General features: G+C 40.0%; 1 protein-coding gene across 4 annotated transcripts in view; it reads right to left on the bottom strand.

Annotated features, from left to right (window-relative positions):
• Nucleotides 1–19,094, bottom strand: part of AQR (aquarius intron-binding spliceosomal factor) — a 111,030-nt gene that overhangs the window by 22,404 nt on the left and 69,532 nt on the right. For all 4 annotated transcript variants that reach the window (XM_073348894.1, XM_073348891.1, XM_073348892.1 and 1 more), the window contains 6 exons: nt 17,633–17,742; nt 14,833–14,968; nt 13,942–14,151; nt 12,858–12,995; nt 11,432–11,503; nt 6,735–6,922 (listed from right to left, as the gene is read on the bottom strand). In XM_073348894.1, coding sequence (XP_073204995.1) covers nt 6,735–6,922; nt 11,432–11,503; nt 12,858–12,995; nt 13,942–14,151; nt 14,833–14,968; nt 17,633–17,742 — 854 coding nt within the window. The remainder of the gene's footprint in view (nt 1–6,734; nt 6,923–11,431; nt 11,504–12,857; nt 12,996–13,941; nt 14,152–14,832; nt 14,969–17,632; nt 17,743–19,094) is intronic.

Genomic DNA, 19,094 nt, shown 5'->3' with positions numbered 1-19,094 from the left:
AGTGGGCTCTTACCCCCTCTGGAATCAGTTTATCTGTAGCTGAATACACTGCTGATATAGAGCTTGATCCACCTAGCCAGGATTGGATTAGATCAGGGGTCTTCAAACTTTTTGAATCGCACACTCCCAGGGCCAGCTCTGGGGAAGCAAGAAAAAAAGAAAAAAGCTGCTGCCGAAGAATCAGCGCTGCTGCCGCCGTGCCAGTGGCACTCCTTCGGCGGCGCTCCTCCTGCCATGCACCCCCACGGATGGTCTGATGCATCCCCTAGGGTGCACGCACTCCACTTTGGAGACCACTGGTTTAGATGCTTCAGACCCAGGTATGAAAATAAAAGAAAACAAAGATGTTTTCCTATATGGATAGGATCCACTAATTTACATTTTAACATATTAAATAATTTTTCTTTGGGATATTGAGGCTTTGAGTAAAATGAATGTCTAGTGGATAGGGCACAGGAATGAGACTCAGGATCTATTCCTGGCTTTGCCAAGGGCCTGCTGGGTGATCCTGGACAAATGACTTCACCTCGATCAGTTTCTCCATCCATAAAATGTGGATAACACTGACCTCCTGTGTGTAAAGCGCTTTAGAGAGCTACTGATGGAAAGCACTACATAAGAGCTAGGTATTATTTTTATTAATAAGGCAGATTTATTTCCTGTCAAGTACCGAAGGAAGAAGTAATCTTGATACAAATGACTCTGGAGAACGAATAACAGTGTTGGTCCTGTGGAAGATGCAGTAAGCCTCACGTTTTCTGAGAGCTGAGAGCCATAGAGGTTTGAATGCCTAGATCATGAAAACATACAAATATTGTGTACAGATCCCAGGTAGGAAAAAATTGCCCTAATTGTTGGCTTGGGTAGTCATGCTGGACAAGGAAACTGTTACCATCAGGTATAGGAGACTTGAATGGGCCTGCATTAATGATGCTGTTTAATGCTGAGACATGTAATGCAATAGTGGAATGTCTTGGGCCCAGGTCTAGGCCACGCTATAAGACAGTGTTTTGCAATCATTTTTCATTTGTGGGCCTTTAAAAGAAATTTTGAATTTGAAAATCTTAGACCCCCACATGTTGAAAACCACTGCTGTAAAAAATCCTGGCTTCAAAGAGTTGATATATTTCTGTTTTGACACCAGTAAAAGGTTTTTTGTCTAGACTCTTGTAGGACAAAAGGGTGTAAAGCCTGCACAAAGGTAACAGAATCTATTATTTGGAGGAGTATCTTGTTTTGGACTTGGTGATCAATTAACCAAGCTATCAGGTTTAGTTAATCTTGACTGAGATGTGGCAGACAGAAGAGAAGATTCTGCTTGCAAGGAAGACTGAGCAGAGTAATAACTATGCATAAGACCAGAAGACCTAGGAGCAGCAGATAAAGATGGATGAGACTGCGCCCCAAGGCGCCTAGGGTAGCCCACACAGAAAATACCAAGGTCAGGGCAGGCTGCAAAAAGGAGAGCAAATTGTACTGGTGAGTCTTAGCAGCACTGGTGAGTTTGCTGGCTTGTAAAGTCCCTGTGGAACACATCCAAAGCTTGGATGGGTCTATCAGTCCTTTGTTCAAAACTTTAGTTTGTAGAGAAGATATTCCAGAGGTAAGAAGCAAGATTGAAGGCAAAATGGAAAAGATGCAGCTGCCTTTTTATATCCTTTGCCATATGGTTTGTATATCGTCTGTCCCAAACAAAAGTTCACAGCACATGGGCATGGAAATGCTCTTGGAGTCCTCTGTCCACAAGCGTGTCCCTACATGTCCTGCTGTCTCATAGGCAGAGCCACGGGCTTCTCTCAATGGGTTCATTGTACAGCTGATTGCCCTTGATGGGCCATCAAACAGGATAGATAGTGTTGATGCCAATCTGTTTGGGGGGGTGTCACCCAGAAACACAGCATGGGTTTGAGATGCAAATATATCACACATATTTGTAATTAACGATATAAAGATAATACATATAAACCAGATCATATTTAGCAAATCATAACATTTCCACTATCTTACATGGCATATGCTGTAAGATTCACTGAAATTTTGTAATATTGGTACCAATATTATAATAAATGGTCACCCATATTCCATACAGAATCACACCTCCCCAGGCAAGACATCAGTGCCTTGGATCCTGTCAAACCTTTCCTAGTTCAAGAAGGCTGGTCTTCATTTTGTCCATCTCAACTGTTAGTGGGATCATATGGTCACATAGAACCAGGTGTCTGAGAACTAGCATATCCTGCTATTACAGGTCTGTTGCTGATAAAGGCAGACCAGTTCCCTGATCCCGGCTTCCCTCTGGTGGTCTTGGGCTAGGTCTTAAGCTATGGAATAAGTAGAGCCCTTCTCTGGTACCTTTGTTACAGTTAAGAACAAAAATAACTTCTGTCCTTGTATGAAGACTCATTGCCCTTCTTGGACTTTGCTGGAGTGGAAAGCAAACACTGGTCTGTCTGTGTCCTCAATCCCATCCTACCAACCTTCTTCCCAACCAGGATTCCACCCAAGAACTTGGAGGCACAGAGGGGATTTACTTTCAATAGTTATCTACTGTTCAAAGGAAAAGCCAGAGTTGGCGTTCATTTAGTCTCATGGATCAGTCCATCACTAACACAGTAGGCATCTCTTTAGTATTAACTTGAATTCATCAAGGGATCAAGGCTTTTTAGCTTATTACACCAGCACACTGTGGTGCTAGAGATTGCCAGTGTGGCTCTAAGGGCTGGTAATGCTTCAAAGTCCCTTCTATGGATGGCTTCTATGTTACTGTCTGAAAGATCTTTTGTGAAGAAATCCCCCTCAGCAAAAATTACTGCCTTTTGCAATGGACGCCACAGTTACATCAACTCTTGGTAGGGTGAAGAGTGTGTGAATTTGGGTTCAAGGCTTTTTTTTTTGTTGAGTCTCAAAAGATGGGAGAGGATGGAATCATTTTTGCAGAGGTATCTCCAGAAGAATCCTGACTGGTTTGGGCAGGGGGATGCAGCGATCCCAACAAACTGCCCTAACTTTGAGCTCTTTCCCTTTGCACAATGAGGATCTTCAAATAAATTCCACATCCTTGACTCCCAAAGCTGTCACTTCACAGATTGAGCACCTCCTAACTATGGGCTTGCACCCTTTGGTAGGCTATATTGTGATAGGGAAGGAAAGATGGAACAAAGGATTTGAAGGAGTTTGGGGGGTGGTACCAATTGAGGAGCAAAATGTTAGGAAAATATTGGTTTCCACCCCCCACCTCCAAGGGAAAAGAAAGAGGTGGGGGAAAAGGGATTTTGCCAACTGTTGCCAACAAATCATTTTAAAGGTTAGCAATCAATAAGACTGAAGTGCTGCTCTTTGTCCACCATATTCAAAGAATCTGGCAGAAGGGGAATCTCAACCCTGGAGCATCACGGAGAAGTCTGAATTGTTTCTCACATTTGCATAAAGGGAGGCCTAACCCAAACATCTCCAACAAAGGGGAAATGGTCAATATCCAGAGAGACAGAATATTTAAAATAAGTAGCTTCCCATAAAGTGTCCATTCCACCAAAAATTGGGGAGGTGAAGGGAGATGGGGTAGGATAAGCGAAAGCCTTGATCAGGAGCTGTTTGCATCAAAATGTAAGAATTCTTCAATCCTTTTCATGCAAATTTTCTGGGGAGATGCAGCGCAACACATGGCAAAATTTAACTACCATTTAGTTGCATTACATACTCAAACATTATAATTTAAAAATGCAAATCTCCCTGAAAAATATTTGTAGTGAATATGCTCAGAAAACAGATATTGTGCAAAGCTTTTAATTTTTCAATAAATTTTTATAATGGAAAAATTAATTTTAAAAGTTTTCATTTATTATGTTCATTTTACTTTAAGCTTTTAAAAAAGACTAACTGCAGTAAGTTAGCTCATTTAAAAACTTATTTACCATTTTAAAATAGCAGGATTTTATAGTACAACATTAGAATCAATGTCTCACACGGCAGACGTCAAAAATGCACTGACTGGTGGTCTTTTCCTTACAAAAATTTCAATAAAACGTAGACCCTTTGCATATAGTTCTTTGCCACGGTGCAATGTGGAAGACCTGAATTAGGGAGCAAACTTAAAACTGCAAGCACTCAAGCTCCAGAATCACTGTGGAAGTGCTCCTTTTAGCCGACCTGAAATCAGAACTGGTGCTAACTTTGGAGAAAGACATAGGGCAAGATCTTCAGCTGGTACAAAATGGCACAACTCCAATGGAGCCAATTTACCCTAGCTTAGGATCTGGCCCAAAATGCCTGCCCTCAGGGATAGCGCTAAAATAAAATGTACTGATATCCAACAATGACAAAGAATTTGGAAAATAAAAAAAAGTCAATGAGTTGGTTTATGGTTTATCCAAAGTTTATGGATAAAGGGCAAGATATAGTCCCAGTGAAACTCAACTGACTTCAGTGGAGTTGCACTATGTATCTATTTTAGTTATATATTGAGCAGAAATCATATTATCCAGGTGCTAAAACAGAATAAAGTAGATGCTACTCCTACCTACCTAGAGTTTGGTGGTTTGTTCTTGAATTTTAATCTATCAGTTTAGCTTCTGTTATTGTGGACAGACAATTGTGAAAAGTGAGATTTGCAGATTTTAAAGGTGGCTACTCCAGATCACTGTTTGATCTCTTCTGACAATATGTTCTACAGACAGAGATCCAGAACTGACTACCACCTAACTCAGTTCCCTGATGAGCACAGTGAATTTGGGACAGTTGTGGCTGGAGAAGATCCAAAGGCAGCTAAGTCGCATCCTGTTAAAGGATTTAGTGATAAGGACCAGTACTCTGAACTGGAGCTAGAAACAAATGGGTACTATTGTGATAATTGGGCCTACAAATTTACCCTAATTGTAAGTTTAACTGCAAAAAGTACATGAAAGTTCATAAACTGCCACAATGACCAAAATTTATAAGAAGGAGAGAGAAAGACTGAAATAACTTAAACAGAAAGGGTTTTACTGACACCACTCAAGGACCGTATTAAGATTATGACTGGTAAAGAAGAGGATTAAACAACTTGAAATCAATGACAGAAAATTAGTGCGTCAGAAATTGGGTTTATTGATAGACAATTTAATGAGAGGATGGACTATTTCACCCCAACACTCCCTTTAATAAACTCAAAAGACGACGACTTTTGGAAAAAGTTAGCAGAAGAAACAGCTGCCTGCCAACAACCGTAGCAGTGAGCTGCCACACTCATCATCTCCTAGGACCTCAGACCTTCTTCATCCTAATCCTGAGACGTCTGAGCAGACTGAGCCAGAGGGAGGGAGGGAGCCAAATGACACCATCACCGCCCTTGGCTTTGGCTAAATCCTAACCTTCACCTGGATGTGAGACTGTGTCACACATATACCCTCCCATTTGTGTTGTTTTCTTTCCTAATCTTATTTCTTCTCTTTCCTATCCCTCTCCTTTTGCCTTCTGTTTAATAAGGGTCTGGCTTAGTCAGGCAGGACTGCATATTTTGCATCACTCCTGTAAGTCTGTGACCAGAGAGAGGCAGCTAAAAACAATGCCCTGAACAGCCCTATGCTGGTACGAGTTTGCCAAGTCTTGGAGTGGATGATAAGACCATGTGAGGTGCCAGTGTTGGTAGAACAGTGAGATTGGAAGTAAGAGTCAAAGAGTCAGAAACAGAAGCTGCATTTTTCTATCTTTGCTGTTCTTTTCTCTCCCCTCTTGTGTTTGTCTTCTATGAATCGGGATTGAACTTTAACAGCTCATCTCATCTCAACTACTTTTCTCAATTTTCCCCAAAAAGGAGAGTTATCTCCATCTAAGAGACTGTCAAAAAAGGGTTTTTTCCCCTTTTAAAAAAACTCTCTACAGCTAAAGGGAACAAGGGTTGTTGTTAAAATGAAAGCACTATTTAATACATTTCAAACGCTTTAATTGTTTTTCCTTCTTTTATGTATTTTTAAATGAACAGTTAAAAGGATTTTAAATAGTGTGTTTGCCATGGTAATAAGCAGGCTGAGGTCTCTGTATACTAAACTCAGAGCCCCTTGTTTAAAACTGTTTTATGTTGGACAGTTTCAAGGTCATGTTAACACATTTGACTATTTGGGCCCTTCCTTTCATATAAATGAACACAACAGGACCCACTGGAGGGTATGGAATACTGCTGTGATGTCCTCTCTAGGACTAGTCATTCTCAGGTTCCTGAGTCTGGAGTTTAAGGTTGACCGTATTGATAGAATAAGCTTGCACTCCAGCCCTGAAATGACAAATGTGTGAATCATGGATGCAAGGGAGAAATGGAATGTATTGTATTTAGTTGGGGGCTGAAGGTGATGGCTAGTGGCATTCTGTTATTTTCTTTGTTGGGCGTGTCCTGTAGTAGGTAACTTCTGGGTACTCTTCTGGCTCTGTCAATCTATTTCTTCACTTCAGCAGGTGGGTACTGTAGTTGTAAGAACGCTTGATAGAGATCTTGTAGGTGTTTGTCTCTGTCTGAGGGGTTGGAGCAAATGCGGTTGTATCATACAGTATGGCATTTGCTCCAACCCCTCAGACAGAGACAAACACCTACAAGATCTCTATCAAGTACTACAGTTCCTTAGAAGGCTACTTCTACCTCCACTCGCTGTTAAAGGGATAATGTCAGATCCAATTTGGCCTTAATACTTAAGTAAGTTATTCAAAACCATATGTTTTTAACCTGGTACCTGTGAATAAGACCTCCTGACTTTTTTCCGTTATCTTACCTTGCTCTTGCTCTTCCTTGAGCATCCAAGTCAACAGTTGGCACCCCCACACGAACAAAGCGTGTAAAGAGAGACTGTTCCATGTTGGAGTATTTTTGGAAAGCCATGTTCTTAATGACAGGTGGCAACTGATGATGGTCACCAATCATAATCCATCGTTTCAGTCGGCTGAATCCATCTTGGGGGTTCTATTAAAACAATTTAAAAATTGCAAAAACCTGGGTTATCATATGATCAGGCATTACCTTTATTAAAATAATTCTAGTAAAGTAAGGGCCAAATTGGCTTAGTTATAAGCACTAATTTTCAATATTGAATATCATTTGTTTTTAAACCGCACTGAACTGCAAATAAAATGTCAGTCTAAAGCAGGAGTGGGCAACCTGCGGCGTCAGGGTAATCTGCTGGCGGGCCGCGAGACAGTTTGTTTACATTGACCGTCCATAGGCCCAGCTGCCTGCAACTCCCAGTGGCCGTGGTTCCCTGTTCCAGTCCAATTGGAGCTGGGAGCTGCGGGCAGCCATGCCTGCGGACGGTCAATGTAAACAAACTGTCCCACGACCCCCCAGAGGATTACCCTGATGGGCAGCATGCGGCCCAGAGGTTGCCCACCACTGGTCTAAAGGCATCTATTTCTACCCTTCCAATGTCTCCCATGACCTAAAAAAGGAGAGTTTAATATTTTATGCTAAATTGCTCTTTTTAATTAACATAATCAGATAAATTTGTCCATTAACACAATATGAGTTATAGCAAGAATGAATTTGACCCACTACAATGATGATATAACAGAAGTACTAATGCTCTATTACAAAGGGCAAAAGGAAGAATCATATGTACCTTCAGAAATTCTGGATACAAGTTAAAGGAAACTGCAGAAGCAATACAACTGTGGTTTCTGCAAGCCTTATTATGCTCTTAGTTTTTACCTTTGACAATACCTCCACTTAAAGGGAGGCTGCATGGGGCAACCAATCAGGGCCCAATGAGAGCTGCAAGGCAGAGCAGGGTAAGTTGGTGCTGGGACCTCAAGGACTGAGCACTGTCTCTCTAGAAGGCTGAGACACCTGCACCTTGAACAGAGCAACTGCTGCCAAAGACTGGGGGAGCAAGAGGAGCTGGCTGCCGGGACTGGATAGTTGCATGCCCTGAGGAAAGGCAATGAAGGCGCTAGGGCCATGGGAAAGTGTCCCAGGGAGATATGACAGCTGTAAGAAGAGTAAGAGGCACAGCAGGAAGCTGCTATCCACAGGGTACCTGGGCTGGGACCCAGAGTAGTGGGCAAACCTGGGTCCCCGCCCCACTCGCCACTGGGGAAGTGGCAGGAGTTAGACTGACATAGCTACCCCTCCTCCCCGCAGAAGGGGTAAATATGGATGGTGGGCAGAGTCATGAAAAGGACACTGTGGGATTTGGACTGTGGCGGGTCTGCAGGCAGAGATGACAACGGGAGAGACAGCAGCTGGAGACGTCATACCGAATGGCAGAGCGAATCCCCAGGATGGCTAACAGGAGATGCTGCAGTGAACCTCGTGACACAGGGAGAAGAAAGAGGAAGGGGGAAACAACTGCAAGATATTTTTCTGCAGAAATCAGGATCTTTGTTATATTGGTCACAATGTATTAGTAATGTTAAGTTGCTTTCAGAATGATCCTTTTACTTATTGAGGGGATCAGACACAAACTACTGTTTTGGAAATCCAGTTCATCAAAGTTCTAGCAATCAAACTGGGTTTTCAAAAAGTGTTTGAATGATTCTTTACGCTGCTAAGTCATTGTCCAGGGGTGCGCTGGCCCCTCAGGAGCTATGCCAGAGCACAGCCCTAAAGGGCAAACATTGGCAAAGGGACAGAATCCCCGCCCCCCGCACCTTCCCAACCCCCTTACATCTTCTACACTTCAACCCCCTCCCCCGCACACATACACTCCCCCATCACTGCTCTGAACCGCTGTATGCCCTAGCTCTGCACCAAAACAGTTACATGAATCTGAAAATTTTATGAGCAGTGCATGTTAGAGGGCTGAATATCAGGAACCCCTTGCCAAAGTAACTCAGCAAAATGCTTTCTTATGTTTACACTCTGTTCCATTGTTCAGGAACAGGGTGAAGTTGTGATTACATGACTCCGGTATGCATTCAGCATATTTCATCTTTCCACCATTTAAATTAATGCTAATTTCATTGAGAATACTTCTAAATTAAAATCAAAAGCTGTATGTGGATTTTACAGCACTTTACAATATTGCTCTTAAACCTGAAAAGTTTGGTCTCAGTGCAAAGTTTCTGAAAGGAAACGCTGCAGAATGCAGGCAGAGAGCTAGGAACACACAAAACACATTCTCAGAAAGCTGCCATGGGTAGGGTTTGAATTCAGAGTGAACAGGTGCTGCTCAGATTCAATGACCACAGCATGTCATCTTGAGTGTCCCAACTCCTCTAGCTGTTAACAAAGGCCTAGTCTTGCTGCACATGTGCATTTCACTTTTAGGCATGGCAGAATAACTCGTGCCAACCGGGAGTTACAAACTTTGCCCTTAATAACTTTTGCAATGTTGCTTCCCCAAAGGGGCAGTGGGAACTGGGCACTCCCTGAGATCATTCCTGAGGGGCTGTGATCAGTTTGTGGAGGATTAGAATCATAGTTTGAGCCCCAGGTGCGTGCAAAGAGAGTGTCTGAAAAATCAGGTGATTTCGTAAACAGCTGATTTTGGGGGAGGGAGGGGAGGTTGTATCTCAGGAACCCCTTGTTCAAATGATTCAACATTTGGATCAATAAGTCTCCCCTGGATCCCACGAGGTACAGAACATTTCAAGAAAATCTGAGTAAGCATATCTGTTTTAGAGCACTTACAATTGTCAACTTAAACAAACACTCAACCATAATTACATCAGGGCTAATGAATTGCTAGAATGATTCCACAGATTACAAGAACAAAAAAAGGATTTAGGAGAGGTCACATGAAACAGCTACATTTATTTTATATGCAGAATATTGTGATTTCACAGTTGCCATCTTAGGTCTACTTTAAGTGAATTTTGAAATAAGCAATTGTTACAGAGAGGTGCATATAGCTCAGACAAAGATGAGAATTTTAGTCACTGAGCCACACACTGAGCATGATTCTAATCAGCGTAAATCATGAGTAACTTCATTTATACAGGAGTAAAAATCTGACATCAGGCCCATTAAACCCAAATTCACTATACCGTTCTCGAACACCTAATTGCTAAGGACAGAGTTAGTTACCTGGAAGCTTTCCCACTACTACACACCAAGCAGCTAATTTTGCTTCTGCAACATATGACTTACGGGAACTAAGGAGTTCTCTCTGCTTCGCATTACAAATTAGTGATGCATTGAGCTGATCCATGTCAAAACTATTCATATATTATTTCAATGCAGATGGAACCATATAGCCACAAACTGTTCTGTTATGAAGTCTTTGTACCATTAGTCTTGTCTTTCCATTATCTATGTTTATTGTAAAATATGTATGTAGGTATGCACAACTTTAAAAACTGCCTGTTTTACAAAAACAAAGACTCTGATAAAATACACTCAATGCTTCTAATACGACACAGGAAAACATTAAATTCATAATAAATTCCTGTACTTTATAGCAAAAAAGTCTTCTATAAAATACTTCCCAAAAACTTGTTAATCAAGGGAAGTAACAAAAGTAACAAGTCCAATATCAATAACACAATTATTTTGATTTATTACTTTGGCATTTCAAACCAAAGGGCCTAATCCAGCTATCATTTAAGCCAATTCAAGGTAGTATGATCAGACTACATACATATCAATCAAAAGTCAGATAAACTGCATAAAATAAAAAGAAAAAATACAGAAGAACCAATAACTCATAATAAAGGCTACGATTTCGTCACAGATATTTTTTAATAAAAGTCATGGACAGGTCACAGGCAATAAATAAAAATTCACGGCCCATGACCTGTCCATGACATACTATAAATACCCCTGACTAAATCTTGGGGGTGGAAGGGGCGCTGCTATGAGGGGAAGCTGGGGCCAGCAACACCAGCTGCTGGGGGCTGCCAGAGAAGCAGTTGCACCAGCTGCCCTGAGGGCCACTGCTGGGGGCCGCTGACAGTGGCTGCTTCAGCCGCTACTGGGACTGCTGCTCGGGTAGTCCGCAGGGCTACTGCATCAGCTGCTGCTTGGGCGGTCCCCGCGGCCAGCTGCCTGGGGCCACTCAAGCTCAAGCAGCAGCCAGTGTGGCTGATGTGGGGCTGCCCGAGCAGCTGGCTACAGGCTACTCCAGCAGCAGCCAGTATAGCTGTCCCCAGGGCCAGCTGCTTGGGCAGCCCTGGAGTCAGCCACACCAGCGGCTGCAGAAGTCACAGAAAGTCTTGGAATCTGTGACTTCCGCGACCTCCATGACAGACATGGAGCCCTACTCATAATGAAGAGAATTTATGAACTGATGGCCTGATCTTGAAAGCACCAACCGTTCCAAACTCCTACTACTACTACAAACTGCAAGTACTCTGGAACTTTCAGTACCGGGCCCTCTTTTGAGGATGAAACGGATATACCCATGACGACAAACTCATTTAAGTGTAACAAGCAAATACTATTCTCAAAAATGCATACCACACTTTCAGTCATTAGCAAAAACATACTGTTCAAGATTTGAGAGAGAAGTAATTTATTTTACAATGAAATTCTCACCTGCAAGAGGAGAGGTATAAAGGTTTCTATCTCCAGAATCTGAGCAGACTCTTCCATTAAGATGTTATCATACTGAGAGAGAGGGGAAGGAAGGGAGGGGGATTAAATATTCTGATCAATAAAAACATAAAAACAGAAACAGGAGTACATTTTTGATGGGGAGAAGTTATTTCAGAACCACATATACAGACAGTTGAAATTAACTTTTCATAGACTTGTACCAAAGGAGCAGCAACATTTCTTTTCTGTCTCAGAAGCATCCATGAACATGAAGACACATCTCCATTAGAACCTATATAAATAAGTCCACATGGATTCTTCTGTGACTAAAATTATCATTATCAGGATCAGCCTATAATGCTGCTCAGTACTCAGTCAACAAGGCTCTAGCATAAAATGAATGCTATGCCTATCTTTTCAGAGGTAAGTGTGGCTTGTATCACTGACAGAATAAGCTGAATACCAATCCTGTTCTATTAAGTTTTTGATTTACTTTGCATTGGGTCCCTATCTTATCTTCTCCTTTTCTTTCTTGTTCCAGGAATAAGCCCTAAGCTCCTTCTTCCATTCATACTTCTGAAAGTCCACTGGCAGGAAGGATGGCGGGGAGGGGGAGACTTGCTGCTGAAGACAGATTTACCAGGGAGACAAGCAACTCCATTTCTTCTGTTTATCCTGCTCCATTCCATTACCCACCTAATAGCCATATCTAGTTTGGAGGTGGGGAGGACAAACCTGCCCACTCACATCTCCAAACAGATCTGCCTGCCTTGGAAGAAGGACCAAACTCTAAAATCAAGCTAACTTTTTTTTTTAAGTAAACTAATTTTGGTCTATAATTTATTTTCTATCTAACTGAAATAGCTATAACAGTATAAAAACTGTGTGCTGACCAAACCTAAGTGAAAATGCAGCAGTGATATTTACACTCTACAATAGAATAAGCAAGTGTTGCTGCATGAGCCTCTTCTTCAAATTGTTCATTATTTAGCTAAGCAACACGTTAACAGGTCTTATTTATTTCAGCTCTCCACCTGCTTTTATCTTGGCATGCAATCACTTCACTACAATTTATCATATTAGTCTACTTCTGCAGAAATTTACAATTTCTTCAAACAGAATGATATACATTTATGGAATGCATAAATAGCAAGAAAACAAGTCATGACCATATACACAACAAGAACACTCTTTGATATATGCAAGCAATATTCAAATTAACATCTTTATGACTTTCAATACTCATAATACCTTAACGGATCTCAACTTGTACTTACATTGATTATTTTTCATTAAAAAAGGAAAACTAGGTAATTTAACAGATTAAAAATTCCAGTGAGTCAACATAATGTAGTGGTCTATGTTTACAATATAGGATGTTTAATGTAGGAAAATATTTTAGATTAGCCATTAGTGGAATCACTACCTTGAAGCCTAATTCAACCAGGTCATGTCGTTTCAAGGCCGCATGAGTACAAGTCATTGCAATGATCTTTGCTTCTTTCACCAAGAGGTATTTGGATCTATCCAGGCCACTGCGGAGGAGTTCAAATGCCCTGAATTCCTATAGGAAGAGAAAAAAGCACTCAAGAATGAGAATACAAAATGATATTGTTTACAACAGAACTATGCACTCAAAAGCTATCTGATTTTACTCCTTCCATTCTTAACCCAAAAAAATATAAGTAAAAAGTACTAGTCTACAACAATTTCATGTCTGATTAATTTCTTAGCTGTAACAAAACATAGCTGTGAAATATAAACAAAATTTCAAAAGGACCTATAAAAATATACCCACAAAAAACTGGAACACCTATTTGTGCCTGCAAATTTAAACTTACACACAAACAAAATTGCCTGATAATCTGAGGACACATACATTTTTAGAAACAACTTGCTTTCAACTGTTCTCTCTTTTTTGGGCACTGTTTTTATTGATCACAGGATCAAATTTAGAGATTAGAAAATTAGGCTCATATAGTTTTAAAGCCACTAAATACACTGCCTAGATCAGTGACTAACGTTCTAAACTATTGTGCCCCTTTCAGAAGTCTGATTTGTCTTGCGTATCCCCAAGTTTCACCTCATTTAAAAACTACCTGCTTACAAAATCAGACACAAAAATATAAGTGTCACAGCAAACTATTATTAAAAAATTTGCTTACTTTCTCATTTTTACCATGTAATTATGAAATAAATCAATTTGAATATAAATATTGTACTTACATTTCAATGTATAGTATATACAGCAGTATAAAAAAGTCGTTGTATGAAATTTTAGTTTGTACTGACTTTGTTAGTGCCTTTTATGAAGCCTGTTATAAAGCTAGTCAAATATTTAGATGAGCTGACGTACCCCCTGGAAGACCTCTGCGTACCCCAGAAGTATACATACCCCTGGTTGAGAACCAATGGTCTAGATTTTCTTTTATACTATCTGGTTTAAAAAAATGCCTCCTCAAATAAATATTTCCAAAATTTCCAGTAAAATGAAATTTTACAAATCTTACCTCAAGTTGAGTGAATATTTTCTTAATGTGTCTGAAACACCCTTCAGCAATTTCCATGTCCTCTTCATAAGATTTGCCTTTAAAAATTGGTTGAGGGGCATTTGCAAAATACTGATGAAAAGGGAAGAAACTAGAGACATCTGCAACATCAGGAAGCTTGCCACCTTTAACTTTCACTTTGCTAATATACTCCTCCCAACGAGACATTACCTGCAGCAAACAAAGGTGTCATGATAGTGTATATATTTTTTCTATTCAACAGGGTTGTTTTTTTTTAAAACCTTAGACAACCTATTTTTATTTAGTACATATTTGCATAAAAATCACAGGCTTATATTTGGTTTTCAACATAATTTCATAAAAATAATTTACAAATATATCCAAAGAAGAGAAATTACATTTCTTTAGTAAGACTAAACTATCCCTAAAACAGATAAATTACTATTTTGATGTTGTACTCTCCCATAAAAATCAAATGTAAAGTGAATTTCCAGTTATTGTATGTACTCTTTGTTTTCCTTCATTTAGTTATCTAACAAAAGCAAAAGCAAGTTACCGCCTTGAGATCTATCATCAACAGCATGAAGAAACTTGCCGAGACTGTCATATCTGAAGAGGAAAATCCAAACCAGAAATGTTGCCAATAGTTGTACAAAAAAGCAAGAATGCTGGCCTTTCAATTTGAGAGTCATCAGGCACAGAGTTAAAAACAATAGCAACACAAACAAGTAACATTATAATTATAGCTTCAGTTGCTGTCTACATTTTGAGCCACCAAACAAAACCATTTCTTTAGACTCAATTCTGAGAAATTCACTCCAATATCCATGTTGTGCTTTATAACATAGGGAGGTCCAAATCTGCTCTTTGGAAAAATATTTTCTCTCTTACTTGGTATAAGAAGAAGTGACCAGCTGTTTCACAAGTATAAGAAACATCTCCTGGGACCCCCAGGCTCTCTTGTAATCGTCCAACCTCCCGTAGAAGCTCCAGTCTTCGACCCAGGACATAATTAACTCTTCCATACCTACAGAAGGGATGCAATGTGATACAAAGAATTATGTATTCTGAGTTTCTTTCTCAGCTGAAATGAATGTTGCTGAATGCCCATACTTGGATGTCGCAAAAATAACTACACAGAGCAAGCACTGGCCTTTATTAGTTACCAATAAAACCAGAACAAAAACCTGCTACCTGCCAACTGTTACTATATATATATCTATATAATACTTCTATGCCCCCTCTCACCACAGAATCAGAGTGCCTCAAACATTAATGAAGTTATCTCACATATTCCTGTGAGGAAGGGAAGAATTATGCAAATTTTACATGTGGAAAACTGAGGCAGAGAGATTCCGTGACCTGCCCACAGTCATATGGGAAGTCTGTGGCAGAACTAGAAATTTCATCAGTAATTCCAGAGTCTCACTCGCACATGCTTCCTTATGTGAACACCAAAGCTCTCTGTGGTTATTCTTTCATAGTGCAGGCTTAGCATTCTTAGAAGCACCTCTGTGTCCATCCTCTGATGGCCGCACCCTAGACAGGTAATTGGACCCACGGGCGGGGGTAAGGGTGATATCTGCTGTCTGTGCTCAAAGTGTTCATTTTACCCAATTCAAACCCAGAATTGTTTCCTTTGCACAGTCAGTTTTCCCAGTTTAAGTCTTTCACACAACAATGGGAGAAAAAAAAATTAAACAAAATGAGAAAATGTGACTAAAACCATAACAAATGGCATAGGAAATCAGGTGTGGCAATAGTATGTGACACTATTTTAAACTCTTTCCCCTCCCACCCAGTTATATTGACAACACCCCCTAAAGGGCAAAACAAAAATGTGTTACTGAACTTAATGAGTTTTCTATACGTGTGCTTTTAAAAGATTATTTCTGAATGTGAGAAAAGGCTAATTTTGAAAGACAACAGAAACTCCTAACAAAACATTTATAAAAGCAAGTTTTTCTCATAATGACTAAAAATGCAACCTCCTAGGACTCATGATTATTTCTATTTTATCAAAAAAACAGGGTAGCTAAAGCTGGAAATTTGAATACCGTAAGTTACAGAACTGAAAAGAGCATTCTTTTACAACTGAAGCAACGAAATTACTTTTCCAGTAGCCATAATCAAATATGCTTTCTGGAGTGTTAAATACAAAATCCAGCCTACAGAGTTACAAGTGGCCACAACCAGATTTCTCACTAAAAAAGAAAAATGTTCTGATTCATCACAATTCATGTCACAATTCATGTGTCTAGTTTTGTTTAATTAATATGTAAATAGCATTCACACTGGGCTATAACCACCTTTCATATGTTAAAAAGACAATGGTACTGGTATGAAGAATAAACCCAGAAACAACCAAAACACCAGAAAGTAACCACCCCAAATCCCTCTCTCCTGCCCCAAACAGCATTACTCAGCATACTGTTTTCTCCCACAAAAGCCTAGGCATAGAGCTGTAGCTTTGTAGAAAGACCTGAAGGTCAACAGTCTTGGATCATTTTGTAGGGGGAAATGTTAATGCATTGTGTAAATAACTGGGTGTTAATATTTGTTTGAAGTGTTAATGTAGCCATGTTGGTCTCCGGATATGAGAAACACAAGTTGGGTGAGGTAAATCAATATATTGTCAAAATAATTCAGTACTTGTTCAGTTCAATTATTTTCCAATGCAAGCCTCTGATTCTACAAACATTTACTAACATGTGTAGCCCCCGTGAAATCACTGGGATTACTCCCACATGTAAAATTAAGCATGTGAATATTTACAAGAACAGGGCCTACATCTGTACCAAAGTTAAGAAGAAGAACGGAAAACTTTATGAAATATGTATAATTGTTAATCATGGACACATTCTTCAAAATGTATTACTTACCATTACAGTATAAGCCCTTTAGTTTCAGTGGATGTTAAAAAATGCTTTAAAAATTGCAAGCAATTCTGTAAAATAATTACAAGCAGAAGGGATCTGAGTTTAAAATTTCAGCCATTCTATAATATGCAATATTCAGCATATTGCAAATCAAAAACATGAACAGCTGCAAAGAGATTTGAAATTGCAAAGAGTGCATTATTTTAGCCTTCAATTTGCATTTCATTAAACAAAAACTCCATAAAATGTGTACATGCTTAAAATATATTTACAAGTTCAAACATCTAGATGAAGATAGGTGAATACACAATTGCCTTGATATGTATAAAAATAGAAAAGTACAGTTTAACTGAATTAGCTACAAAACTGGAAAAAAAAAGAATTGGCTAACTTAAGCTATACTGAAAATAAAAGCCCTATATTCAGGGCTCTAAGGGTATGTCTACACTGTAACTAAAAACCCACAACTGGCCTGGGCTTGGGCTTGGGCTAGGGCTAAGGGGCTGTTTAGCTGCAATGTAGACGTTTGGGCTCTGGGACCATCCCACCTCACAGATCCTAGAGCCCAAGCCCTGCAAGCCCAAGTTAGCTGACATGGACCAGTCAAAGATGTGTAACTGCAGTGCAGACATAACCTAAGTTACAGTTGTAGTAATACTAAGTTAGGACATAATTTTATGGGAAAGGAAGCATGAGTCTAAGCAAACTGCCCACTGTTTATTACCAATGAAAGTAGGAGTTTAAACATACCACTTGCCATGTTTACACAAATTAGCTTATCATTAGCACCTTCCTCTTACCCATCAGCTCACCTGCTGAAATCTTTCTCTGTCTCCAATTCCTCCTCTCCATGACCGAGACGCAGGAGGTGGCGCTCATCAATGTCTAATGCCATGATTTTCTCAAACAGCTGGTTCAAGGCCTAGAGATTGACAAGAACAGGGGAAAAGGCAGTTTTTAGACGTTCAGAGGCTCTTGCAGGGAAAACTGAAGATTTACTATTGAGCATGCTAGTAAAGGATGCCTAATTTGGTAAGAACTGGAACCAAAGCAAACATGAAGGCAGCACCTAAATTAGAGCTCTTAATCTTGGGGAGGGAAAGAAGTCAGTCTACTGATACTGCTGCCTTTATATGCTATAGATACACAGTTAAACAAAACAAAACAGCATTCACCTCTACTTCAAGGCTCTGCTTAAAAATACTGGCTATCCATTTACAAAATGGTTTCAAGTACTAGACTTCTTAGCATCCAATTATTTTTTGCTAAGAAAGCAACAAGTCATGAAGAAATTACACCCAAACCAAATTTTGTCCATTTACCATTTATTGTACATGAATTGTATCAAATAATCCAGAAAAGCTTTATCTAATCCTGGCAAATGTCCTGGCTACGTTACAATTGCATAATTCAATTCTGCCGTCCTAAAATTCCCCTGTAGTTTTAACTGGATAGGATATACTTCACATTCTGTCTTAAACAGTTATGGAGTAGTGCTGCTTATAGGCTTTCACCTCAGGTATGACTTCATTTCACTGATGACTAAAAGGAATCCTTGTGTATAGAAGTTTGCAAACACTAGCCAAAATGCAGGTAATGAACTCCCTAAGGATTACCTCTCCCATCACCCTTTGCTTCATCAAAAGCAAGACTGCTTCAGACTCAGACAGAAGCCACTGTACCAGCACAGCCTGGATACCACTATTCCAGATTGTAGCCAATTAACAGAAGGGTGGGGAGAGCTGTACGTCAACTGCATGACTGCTCATATTTGTTTTGGTGGAAGATACAGAAGTGGTTGCTCTCTTGCTGTGCCAATTAGAATGCCAGTAGAGGAGTGAGGTGGGATGTGGAGAAAGTTACTTAGAGAGGTTGGGAGTTTTGTACTAAGAGTGGCTGAACTCCCCCAGATGATGATAATGTTAGATGGCCTAATGACTGATCTGAGCAAAGGGGCAAGCAGAATTGGCAGGTTTATACTGCCTGAAGTGAGAGAAGGCTGCTAAACAGGGCCTAAGGACACTTTCTGACTAAAAAAATGGTAAGAAATGCAAGGGTGTATGGTGTAGTCTATGGCCAGTGATCAATAACTCTCTCTCTCTCTCTCTCTCTATATATATATATAGACAGACAGACAGACACACACACATGCACGGTGGATGAGTTAAAGGTGCATCTCTGGACTGCTATAGTGGTAGGTTTTCCTGATCACATCTGGAAGATGAACAGATAAGGGAGACAACTAGATTTCTTGACTAAATAACGATAGGAAAG

Source organism: Lepidochelys kempii, chromosome 6, assembly GCF_965140265.1.
Source record: "Lepidochelys kempii isolate rLepKem1 chromosome 6, rLepKem1.hap2, whole genome shotgun sequence".
Classification (NCBI taxonomy): domain Eukaryota; kingdom Metazoa; phylum Chordata; order Testudines; family Cheloniidae; genus Lepidochelys; species Lepidochelys kempii.
The sequence above is the reverse complement of the archived record's forward strand: the minus strand, read 5'-3'. Positions and strand labels throughout refer to the sequence as shown.